General features: G+C 45.7%; 1 protein-coding gene across 6 annotated transcripts in view; it reads right to left on the bottom strand.

Annotated features, from left to right (window-relative positions):
* Positions 1–12,184, bottom strand: part of ABCA1 (ATP binding cassette subfamily A member 1) — a 119,018-nt gene that overhangs the window by 78,378 nt on the left and 28,456 nt on the right. For all 6 annotated transcript variants that reach the window (XM_045195077.2, XM_045195076.2, XM_053922100.1 and 3 more), the window contains 3 exons: positions 8,930–9,023; positions 4,735–4,876; positions 3,075–3,193 (listed from right to left, as the gene is read on the bottom strand). In XM_045195077.2, coding sequence (XP_045051012.2) covers positions 3,075–3,193; positions 4,735–4,876; positions 8,930–9,023 — 355 coding nt within the window. The remainder of the gene's footprint in view (positions 1–3,074; positions 3,194–4,734; positions 4,877–8,929; positions 9,024–12,184) is intronic.

Below are 12,184 nucleotides of genomic sequence, written 5' to 3'. Positions count from 1 at the left end.
CCCAAGGGGCTGCTGTTGAGCCTCCAGTGGACTGACCCAAACTGCAAGCCCCAGTCCCACAGTCATCACTGGCTTGGTTGAGAACAGAAAGAGCTATTTATCAAAAACCTAGGTGACAGGAAATGACAAGAAGCAGCAAGTAGAGTGTGCGGCACAATTGAAATCTAAACGAGTTTGGTAGGACGAGGTGACACAGAGGATCTAAAAATGTAACATAGAAAAGAGATAGGTACTTTCCTTAGGTTCACAAAGCCAACCACACAGTTAAGAAACGGAGAACAAGTAACTTGCAATAGTGAGTATTTCAAAGACTCTGCAGTTTTGGTTGCCGGCATGTGGACTCTGAGTCAACAGGGTGACGTGCGTGCCCCAAAGTCTGCCGCAATCTCAGACCGCATGCACAGAAATGCAGGACGCAGGACAAAGGAGGCACAAGTCCCTGTTACTCTGTGCTGGAATACTGCTGTATAAACTTCAGGAAAGGCAGAGACACACTGACACCCAGCCAGAGGGGAGACAGAAATTAGAGGGGGTAAAAAAATCCTTCCAGAAGTCTAGAAAAATCACAAACTTTGGAGAGAGAGGGGGAAAAAAAAATGAGAGCTGTCCTTAAATATTTCAAGGGAAACACAATGAGCCTCATTCTCTGTAAGGTATAGGAGGATAGAGGGTATTTTTTGATACTTAAAGTTGTCAACACCCAAAAAAGAGCTTCTGCGTTCGAGGGAAGTCTCTGGCTGGGGAAGTGGGTGTATGGGAGAGAAGGCTCAGGAGGGCAAGGCTTCTGACCAAGGATCCTTCCCACCCTCATGGTGGCAGAGCCAGAGAGCTGAGTACACGCCTCTAAGTCAGGACCTGCACTGACACACCCGGGCCTGTGATCCTCTCTGAAATCCAGAGTGCTAGGCAAACTCGGCAAAAGGTGACTGACCTCACCTAGGAAGAAGCAGCATTTTCTGCAGTTCCTTGAGGCCTGGCTCTGTGCTGCCAGACCAGCAAAGAAAGGGGAAAAGAGGCTTAAGAATCAGCCGCAGGGCAGAAAAGGAAACACGCTAGGTGAATGGAGAGGTGAGCACTGATATGATAACCATCAAAATTGGAGGAGCTGTGCAGATGAAGTTTTTCCAATGCCTTTTTTGTTTCTCTCCCTTACCCTAACTCCTAGAGCCAGTTGCTCAAAGAAAAAAACATAGTTCTGTGTCTGAGGAAGCCCACACTGAGATCTGAAACGGTTTAACTATTCACTGCGCCACACCCCCTCCTCCGTCAGCCAGTCTATTTCTCCAGCTGTGAAGGTGAGAGCAGAGGAGCAAGGCCAGGTGCTCAGAAATGCATCACAGACACATAAGAATAATACTGGCTCCCATTTATTGAACACCTACTATGTGCCCAACACTTAAATTTTATGTTGCAAGTTACCTATTAATTATAGCTGAGGAAATTAAGGCTCAGAAGGGTTAAATGGCTTAGCCAACATGTCACCACTCCCAAATAATCATACCTCATAGTGATTAAATGCTTCCTATGGGCCAGATGCTATTTTAACATTTAAGCAATTAAATGTTATATCTCACATATTCCTCAAAAAAAATCCCATGGGGTAGGTTCTTCTACTGTCCCCGTTTCATAGATGAGAAACTGAAAGGGCCTAAGTGACTTATTCACAAAGTCACAAAACCACCAAGTAAAATATCCTGCCACTCTCTCCTCTTTCCTCTGGGCCACACTGTCTCTCTGTAGTAGAAGAAATTACCTGGGCTCTGCCTCTGACCTACCAGGCAGGTGCCCTGCAGTAGATGAGGAAGGACTGATGCTGTGCTTGGTGCTCGCTTCCCCTCTGTGTCCTGCGTTGGGACAGACACACATGTGCAGGACCAGGGGCCTACCTGGCAAGGAAGCAGCATCCAGACGGCCTGGCCATGCAGCCAAAAGCGGTCCAGCTGGGGCACCTCAAATCTGACCCTAAGCACCGTCACACCTCTCTGTGATGTGAGCAACACCTCCTCCATGCCAGCATTCACTCGTCTTTCCTTCCCTTTGTTCCTGGGCCCCACACTGCCCACTGCCTCTTTTCCAGCCCAGAAAAAGGACAGTTCTGTCTGACCAAGAGGGAGCTCCAATCCAAATCTGGTTTAAACACTAACACTTTTCACCATTTCTTCTTTTGCCAAGTAGATCAAAAACTGGGGGGCCTTTCAGAGAAGGCCAGTCCACCCCAGCCGTCCCAACACCAAAATGAGTAACGAGTACCTTCCTGGAGCAGTGACAACAGCTGGCAGCAACAGCAGCTGGGGAGTAATTTATCACTGACATTGTTTACAGCCACTGATGCACAGTCATGGTAGAATGTAGACTGACTTTTGTGGGCTTTATTATTGCTTTTAAATTCTCTACAGACCGTGCACAGCATCACTGTCTACCCCCAGGGGACCATTCCCACGCCCCTGGCCCCTGGGAGGCCACTGCGTGGGAGGCTGCTCCTTGACTTACCCAGCCAGCGCCTGGGTCAGCAGACTGCCTGCTCCCCAGACACTTCCTTAATGGCATTCCTGGCACTCATCAGATGAGAGATCAAGAGTTCACTTTTTAAAGATCAGAGTTCATCTGTCCATCAGACTAAGTCAAATGTCTAGGAGGACCTTCCTTTTAGAAAGAAATGTTTACTTTCACTTATCCATATCGAACTGCAACTTCATTGCTCTTCTATACGCAGAAGGATCCCCGTGTATAAAGGGGATACTTCCCCTTTCACTGCTCATCCACTGTAACCATATGGCCAACTCCAGAGGAAAGAAGTTGGAAGCAACCTGCACCCCTAACTGTCCTAAACCTGGGCCTGCGACATTCCTCTCTGAGGGGTTTTCTCCTGTCAACCCAAAGGAGGCCAGCACACTTGTCTTCCCAGCTTCTTCTCAAACACCTCCTGCAGAAAAGCCTTATAGCCCAGCCTCGGAGGAGGAAATCCCAGCAGGGAAGAACTAAAACGGACAAGCACTAGGCCACCTGAGTTGCTCTCTCGATGGTACAGGTCAATTTCCAATCACAAACCAATACACAGCAAGGCTTTTGCTTACCCGAGCTGTTACTCTCGATCTTCTGTAATGTTCTCAGAACACTGTGTATGTCCTTCATGCTGGTGTCTTTCTGGCTATATAAAAGAAGCCGCTGAGCATCTGAGAACAGGCGAGACACACTGCAGGGAGGACAGGAAAAGCACAAAAGCTCTAGTTAGGCCAGCTGCTTCTCCCACACGAAGCAAGTACCTGCCTGCTACACACACTCAGCCTGGCTGCCTGGTCCTCCACTCCAGCTGCTCCCCATGCCCCGCTTCACTGAAACGCTATGCTTCTAAACCACCACCCACCAGCCCTGCCCCAAACGCTCTTTCCCACGTGTCCACCAGACTCTACCACCTCCTTCAAGACCCAGCCCACGTGCCTCCTCCCCAGGAAGCCCTCCTTCACACACACACACACACACACACACACACTCACACACATACTTCCCCAGGGCCAACTTATCCGTGAGACACCATGGGCACAGGACCTAGGGCACAGGACACTCTTGGGGTCCACAAAAATATTTTAATTTCTTTTAAATTCAGAATAAAAACCAAAATTCAGGATATGCGTAAGATGGATTCAACCTGGATTATATTCATCTTTAGACTGGTTTTAGTATTTCGACATCGAAGAAGGGACCCACAAAAGCTACCAAGCCCAAGATCCATGTAATGTGGCCCCACCTGCCCTAGCTGCAGCTTCCTCAGAGTTGTCCTGAGCCCTGACTGGTGTGACTCAGTGGACTGGGCATCATCCTACAAACTGAAAGGGCGCTGGTCTATGCCCATTCAGGACACATGCCTGAGTTGCTGGCCAGGCCCCCCAGGTGGAGGCATGCAAGAGGCAACCAATCCATGTTTCTCCCACATGTCGATGTTTCCCTCCCTCTCTTTCTCCCTTCCTTCCTGACTCACTCTAAAAATAAATCAAATCTTTTATTTAAAAAAAAGAACTGTCTTGATATGTTTCCTACAGTCCATTCTAGCTCACACCATGGTTCTGTGCACTTCAAGAATCTTCAATGGCGCATTCGGCCAACACTTACTAAGCCCATACTTATATGTGGTGTTGAAGTCGGGAGCCAGAAATACAAAAGCAAAGGCAGTGGCATCCCGACCCTCAGGAAGCTCACACCAGGGAAGAGAGAGAGCAGACAGTGGGACACTGCAGTGTGAGAGGCTCCCACAGAGCAAGAGAGCTGATCGGAGAACAGAGAGGGCCTTGGCTGTGAGCTCCTGGAAGGCAGGCCCCTGCTTGTGCACAACTTGTTACCCACCCCTCCCCCAGCCCCCAGGCCAGGCAGTTGGCATGCACAGTGATGGTCTGCTGCATGAGTGGGCTAACTGACGAATGGAGCAGATGTCTACCCAGGAGGCCAGCCCACTCTTCGCCTTCCCTTCCCATCTCATCCGCCAGTGTTTGGAGGAATGCCCCACCCCCTCACCCCAGCCACATGGCTTTTAGCTACACACCAATACTCCTGAAACATACGAAAGGAAGGTCTTAAATCTGACAGCAACCCTCCCTGCCCTCGTTCCGCAGACTTCATACAGAAACCTTTCCAAAAGCAACTTCACTCAAAGCCAACCAATCAAAATTCTCCATAGGTTGAGAAGGGAAGGAAAAGAGGTAACCGGCAAATAGAGGAAAGAAAACCTGATCTGGTACTTACATGGATTTGTTAAAGTTTCCAACGACTCCGGGAGCCTCACCGGGAGTCGGGTAACGGAAGCATGGGTTGTTGGCATTGCAGATAATCCCCTGAATCCAGGGAAGTGTTCCTGCAGAGGGCATTGCTTTGTTTGGAAAGTGGCCTGTTGACAGCGAGGAGAAGAAAAACACGGGAGAAACATTAGTTCTTTGAAGCAGTTTTGGGACTTGATCTTTATCTCTACTGGTTCGATATACTCCCCAGCCCAAGTCTTCCTGTCCCATTCCCCGTATCGCAGAGACCCGCCACCTCTGACTACTCCGATGTGAGTGGGAAACTTGGCATCAGAGAGCGATTCTTAATTTACTTGTCATCTGTAGAATGGGATGCCTGGCACAAACCTTGGAGAAGTGGTGAGAGGGGTGGATTAGACCATACACAGAAAGGGCCTAATGTATTACCATATTTTTGGGGACCATAAGGCACACCTAGGTTTTAGAGGAAAATAGGAAAAAAATTTTTGAAACAAAAAATGTGGTAAAATATTTAATAACATAAATAATGTAATATTTCACCAATGTAAATGTAAGCTACATTTGGACTATTAAGACACACCCCCATTTTCTTCCCAAATTGGGTGGGGAAGGGAGGTAGGTACATCTTATAGTCCAAAAAATACGGTAGTTCATCTGCCACGGCCCACCTCACTTTTCAGAGACACAGAGGGACCCGGAGGATGACCTAAACCAATTCAATACCTTCATTCTCTAAGGAGCAAACTATGGCAAGAAACCATGGTCAGTGGCAGGAATCAGGGGGCAGGACTGGGGTAGAACCCACTTTTCCATGATCCAAATCCATCTCCTTCCCTCCTACCAGCACCCCCTTCATACCTGAGCCCTTCTCAGTCCCCTCTGTACTGTCCTCTGCTGGCCAAACCTACATTAGTGTCACCTCCTCTGCCAGCTCACAAGCTCCTCAAAGGCACCTGATAAACATGCTAACATGGGGTGAGATGTCCTCTGCGAAGCCACATTTGTTGATGCTGTTGTGTCACTCATAGAAACTGTGAGCCCCATTCAACAGGTCATCTGCTCTCTCTCCTTTGCCTTCATTATGGAGGAGGTTCTGACAAAGAGCATGACTGGGTGTGTTTGGCTAGTCCAAGGCACAGTTTGGTTTGTGGCAGTCTGCCTTGGGTGCTGCTTCTGAGGATACCAAGAAAAACATGTGCCCATGTGCCCTAGAGCAGGAGCTCTTAATCTGAGGACCAAGCAAGTGTGAATTCCTTCGGACTGGAAGGCCATGGCTGCAGCTTGCATCATGTTCTCCGGGTTGTCTGTGACCCCAGCGAGGTAACAACCCCTGAGAACCATGGCTCTCTGGGTGGCAAAGAGCGGTGGAGCTCCACGGGCTCTGGGGTCAGACCAACTGGGATTCTCATCCAGTCTCTACAACACACTAAGCACAGACGTTGGCCAAGTGACTGAACCTATAATTCTCAGTTTCCTCATCTGTAAAATTGTGATAAAAATACAATATACTTCATAGAGATGCTGTGAATATTTCATGAGCTCTGATAGGCAAAGCATGATGCAGAGTGCCTGGCAGACTGGAAAGGCTCAAGGAATGGGCCTATTAGGGTTACAGAGGCTACCTGTGGTAGTGGGCCTACAACAGCACTCACGCTGCTATGGTCCTGCTAGGGACACTCCAAATCTCAAGGCCACACCCTTCCTCCAAAGCAGGAACCGTTTTACTCATCTTACTATTTTCATGCAAATATGCTAATAGAGTCACCCCAGAACTTAACCCAGATCCGGGACTTGCTACACAGCATTTCAGTATTGCAGCACTTCAATCCGTCTTTCTCTTCTACCAATCTTTTTCTTCTATCCATATTCCAAGCAGAGAGGCAACATCCAAAGCAAGGATGCAACAAGATCTGATCACTGTGGCTACTCTGCAGGGACTCTGGTCTGTTTAACATTTACTCAGTTAACCTCCTTATCTCCCTGTTTATAGTTCAAGGAAAACCAAACAAGGTCCCTGGCCTAAGTCAGATGCTCTTCATACAGGGAAGATTTACGTAACCCAACCAAGTACCTGAAGGACCACGGGAGTCTCCCCCTTAACCTCCCAGAGATTCTGGCACCAAGGACAGGGTGATGGTGGTCCAGGCAGCACAGGACAATAGCAAATGAAGGTATTTCAGGCTATACCTTGGTGGGTGAAGCAAAGACCCCTCCCTCTATGTTGTGTCCACCTTATTTGCAAGGAAAAGCTGGAAAAGGACTTGGCATGGGTGCACAGGATGACAATCAAACAGCATAATGGAATCCCAGGAGCCAGGGAAGTAATGGGCACCTTGAAGGCTCTGGGTCAAGCTGGGAAATATTATGGGGACGAATTATGCACCATTCCTTTATTTCCAGAAAGAAGACCCCTCTGCAAGATTCACCTTAGCAATCCACCTTCCAGCGAGGTGCCTAGAGGTAGTGAGAACAGGAGGCGAGGTTGCAAGAAGCGCATAGGTGGAAGGCAGAAGTCTTATCTGCCTTGTATAGGTATAGCAATTCCACATTTCTAAGAATCTATGGTCTAGATTCAGAGAACTATGGGTTAAAATTCAAGAACTTGTTGGAGATGACAGCCTCGGCAAGTGTCAGAGACAGGATACAAGGAAACCCCAATTTGTCTGATCCAACGTCTGCCTGTTTCAACTACGCCACGCTGCCTACCTATGACCATTCCAGAGAGAGAATAGCTGAGCAGATGAAAAACTGAGTTTTCCCTGAAACATGCACATCAGCGGAACTCAGGTGAGTTTTTAAATAAAATCAAACATGCATTTGCTCATCGTCTTTTGGGTTCCAAAAGGGAAGGTGAAATTATCTCCTGGGCCCACAAATTGAGTGTATTTCATTTTATATTCTTTTCCTTTTTGGTAAAATCTGAAAATCACTTCTGGTAGAATGTCCCAGAGGTTTTGTAAGGTTTTTAAAAACTTGAATATAGAGGGGTGGACAAAAGTAGGTTTACAGTTCTCATATTAATAAATAGTACACGAATAAGCTCAGTGTTTTGCATACTCAGAACTATAAACCTACTTTTGCCCACCTCTGAATACAATGCATACTCGCAAATTAGCAGGTAAAGAACTGCCTCTATGTGCTGTCGACCAGATCAAGAACAAAATCCAAAGGTGACCCTGGAGCCATCCCTTTCCTGAAGAACAGTATCCTGTAAGTGTATGAGGCTGGCAGGGCGTGGGTGGAGCTGGTTAATGGTGGGAAAAATTACAGGGGCAATGGAACAGAGGTTCCCGCTAAACATGCTACATGAATATTGATCATTTAGACCGGGCCATTTCTGCAGTGTCAATCCTTCCAGTGAGCCGAGCCAGCAGAGGAAGATGTGACTGTGGGATAATGACAGCAATAGAACATAGGTTTGTACCACGAAGCTAAGTCACTCGCCCAGCATGATATACCTAGTCATGGCTGAAGCCAGGATTCAAACCCAAGTAACCTGACATCTCAAGTGTACATTCTTGGCCACTGCTCTATTTTCCATACTCACTGTAAAAGCTGCCATCAAAACACAGGATTGGGAGTCAGAGAGTCCAGGCTTTACTTCATCTCTGTCACCACTTACTAATGTGTGACCTTGTGCAAGTCCCTGCCCTTCTCTGAGCCCCAGTTTACTGAAAAAGGAAATGATGATAATGAAGTCTGCTATGCAAGGTTCTTATAAGAATCCAATCAACTAACAGCAGTCAATCTGAGAATTTCTACACAAACGCCACTTAAAACTACGTGTCCCATGATCTGCACCTGTGTAACCAAGACATCATGCATGTGAAAAAGACTGGCAGGGACCAGATGACAGTGGCGGGAAGGGACTGCCCGAGGGGTCTTTTTGAATCACCACTTTCTGAAGTATCGGTAAGGTTATTTTACTTTTATGATTTATAATGTATGAAACAGACATTGGCTATTATTACAGTTACTATTATAACCATTCATGAGGACTGGAAGTAGTTTCCTGAGTTCATGCCTTATCAAAAAAACTGGAAGCCTAGCTTTCCTGTTCCGAACCGTTTTGCCGTGTTTCCTAAAGGCAGCGTCTTGGGAAAGGCCAAATGTAGCCCATGCCCACCGCCTGGGTGTGACTTGCCAGTGGTGAGTCTCAGGCAGGACGTTCAGATACTCACATTCATGTTGCTCATAAGGTGGGTAGCTCAGCCGAACGGAGATCAGGATCAGGAAGATAAAGAGAGGCCAGGCCACTTCCAGCAACAGCTGACACTGAATGGGAAATAAGACAGAGCAAGGTGAATTTAAATAGTAACGTGGGTGTCTGATGTTATTGAGCTTTGGGAAATCCACAGAAAAGTTAAACGACTGATGAACGTCTCCAGCCCCTCCCACTACTCTCTAAGCCCTCCTAACACTTTCCTGTTCGCAGTTCTTACCTTGTAACATACTCTTCCATATCTCTGCTTTCCCTAAGAAAGGGAAGATGCTTCCCATCCGGCCCCATTTGGCTCATCTCTGCTCATTCTTAAGACTCAACCAGGTATAACTTCCTTTACTAAAATCTCAGGCTGAGCTAGAAGCCCTTCTCCTGTGCTCCCACAGTAGCCGAGCCCTTAAAATCATCTGTTTCTATCACTGGCTTCCTCACTGCAATACGAGCACCCTAAAGGCAAGCACTGGGTCCCAGTCATCTCTGCATCCCCAGCCTTAGCACAGTTTCAGGTATGTGATGACCATTTATTTATTGAGAGAGGAGAGCCAGGGCAACTGGGCCCTGCTGTGCTAAATACACACCAGCCCTGCTCCCCCAAATGCACACACAGTTGCCCCTGAGGGGCTGAGAAGAGGGCTCCAAAGAATGATGGAAATTCACACAGAATTCTGACCTCCACACAACCAGGACTGGGAATTGCTGGGAAGAGTACAAGTCCTCCTGCATCCAGCAAGGCCTGGTCACCATCTGGTTGGTTAGAAAATCATTTAGCTTATAAGTAAACACAATCCACTGGGTAAACCAATACGGTTTCTCTAAAGAAAAACCCTGCCTCAATGATTTACCAAGGGAGGAATAGTCACAGGGACAGGATGGAAATCATTAGACATAATTTAATTGAACCAGAGGTATCCAGACAACTACAGATGTTCATCTACTTACAATGGAGTTATGTCAACTTCCAAATCCACCATAAGTTGAAAACAGGTAAATCAAAAATGCATTTAATACACTGAACCTACTGAACATCATAGCTCGGCCTGGCCTATCTTAAACATGCTCAGAACGCTTACATCAGCCTATCGTGGTGCCAAATCATCTCCCACAATGAATACACAGTAGAGTAGGGGCTGTGGACCCTCGTGAATGCCAGCCGGACTGGGAGCTGCGGCTCACGGCTGCCGCCCGTCCACCAGCACAAGAGAGCACCAGACGGCATATTGCTAGCCCAGAAAAAGGTCAAAATTCAAAATTCAAACTATAGTTTCTACCGACTGAGTATCATTTTCCAACCACTGTAAAGTCAAAAAATTGTAAGACAAACTATCGTAAGTCATGGACTGTCTGTAGTTACACTGCCTGAAGACTCTCATCTCTTTCTCCTTTCATTTCTAGACTCCAGTGTTCTAATTAGGATGAACACTAAAGAGCCCAAGAGAGTTGTGGGGCCTTGTGGTTGAGAAATCACAACTGTGGCTTCAGAGCCATAAAGCCAAGAGAACACCGATATGAAACCCCCCCTTTTCTTTTAACAGAATTTCTTTCTTGATCCAGAAGTCCATATATACTTTTTGTAGAAAAATTAAAATTAAAAAATAGATATAAATCACCCCTAATCCTACTTCCCAAGGTAAATCCCTAGAAACATGAGCTAACAATAGTTCTGTTACTATTTTTGTCTTTTATTCTATGTATATATAAATATTTTTTCTCTACAAAATTGAGATTATATATCATATACAGTTTTGTATTTTGCTTTTTCATTTAGTATCACACTGGGAGTGTTTTCCAGGATATAAATATTCTCTCAAAATATGGATTTTAAAGACCACTTAATACTCTACACTAGGAATGGATCATAATTAAGTTAACCTTTCTGCTATTGCTGGTGCTTCAGATTGTTCTGAGGTTTCTTTTTATTTGTTGTTGTTGGATTTTTAGAATTTTAAACAGTCAATTTTTAACTTCCAAATGCGTTTGATATGGTTCCACATTAACCTCTTTTTTAAAAAAACCCCTCTTTTAGGAAGGAAATATATGGATGATAACAGTGGATGTCCTGAGGTGATAAGAAAATGAGTGGTTTTTAAAATACTGTCCTGTGTTTCCTAAATTTTCCAAAAATAGAACAAAAAACTACTGCTGCCATATAGCTACGAAGAACGGGTTGCTATAGACAGCACACCAGGCAAGAACAAGAGACAAATACGTCCCTCTCTGAAAGAAGACACACCATCACTGGGGTCTCTAAGGCCAGAGATGGGACTGGGCTTGCTCCGCATTTCTATAAATAATTCCAAAGAGGCGGCAATGCACGCTGAAATCCCCAGGCTTTCCCACGACATTTGCCGCTTCTACCTGCTGAGCAGAGGTCCCTCCTGGGCAGAGTTCCCCAGGCACTCTCCCCTTTATCAGCACTAGGCACAGCAGGGGCCCTATTGATACAGGAGCTGCTCCCCTCAGTCCCTTTCTTCTCACTAAGCCTACCTACCACACAGTGAGGACTTAAAAAATGCTTGTTGAGTAAGAGAATGAGCTGAAGTTTATAAAATAATGAAGATGGAAACACCAATCATTTCAGCCCTTTGGGAAAGCAATTTGGCCATAAGTAGCAAAAGACATGTTCATCCCCTTTGACCAAGTAATATCACTGGGAATATATCCTACAGAACTAAATTCAAAATATCGAAAGCTACATATATGAAATTATTTGTTCTGTGAAACATTGTAATTGAAAAATACTGGAAACAGTTGCACAGCAATTGGGAAATGATTAAATTATCGTACATCTACTCCACAATGTAGAATGCAGGCATCACAACAATGTTTATGAAACACAGACACTATTAACCATGTAAAATTAAGTGAAAAAGAACACAAAATTGTATCCATTCCCAGCTTACAGCTAAATAAAATCACAAATATTAACAGGCAGGAATAAAACTTGTTTAAAATGGATTAGCTGTGGATGAATTCAGAAAAGAATAATACACTCAGAAAAACAATTAAATGAACAGCATGAGTAAGATCGTCATCAACCTTAAAGCTCTGAAGCTACAATTTGTACTTTTAGGATAAATAGCAGCTACCACTCATTTCAAGTCCAATATGTAGTGGGCACGGTACATATGGATTATTTCATTAAATCCTTAGGAGAACCCTGTGATGTGGGAACCATTATTGTCTCCAATGGTCAAGGCCAAAGCTTGGAGGACAG

The sequence above is a fragment of the Desmodus rotundus genome, chromosome 1 (genome assembly GCF_022682495.2).
Source record: "Desmodus rotundus isolate HL8 chromosome 1, HLdesRot8A.1, whole genome shotgun sequence".
NCBI lineage: Eukaryota > Metazoa > Chordata > Mammalia > Chiroptera > Phyllostomidae > Desmodus > Desmodus rotundus.
The sequence above is the reverse complement of the archived record's forward strand: the minus strand, read 5'-3'. Positions and strand labels throughout refer to the sequence as shown.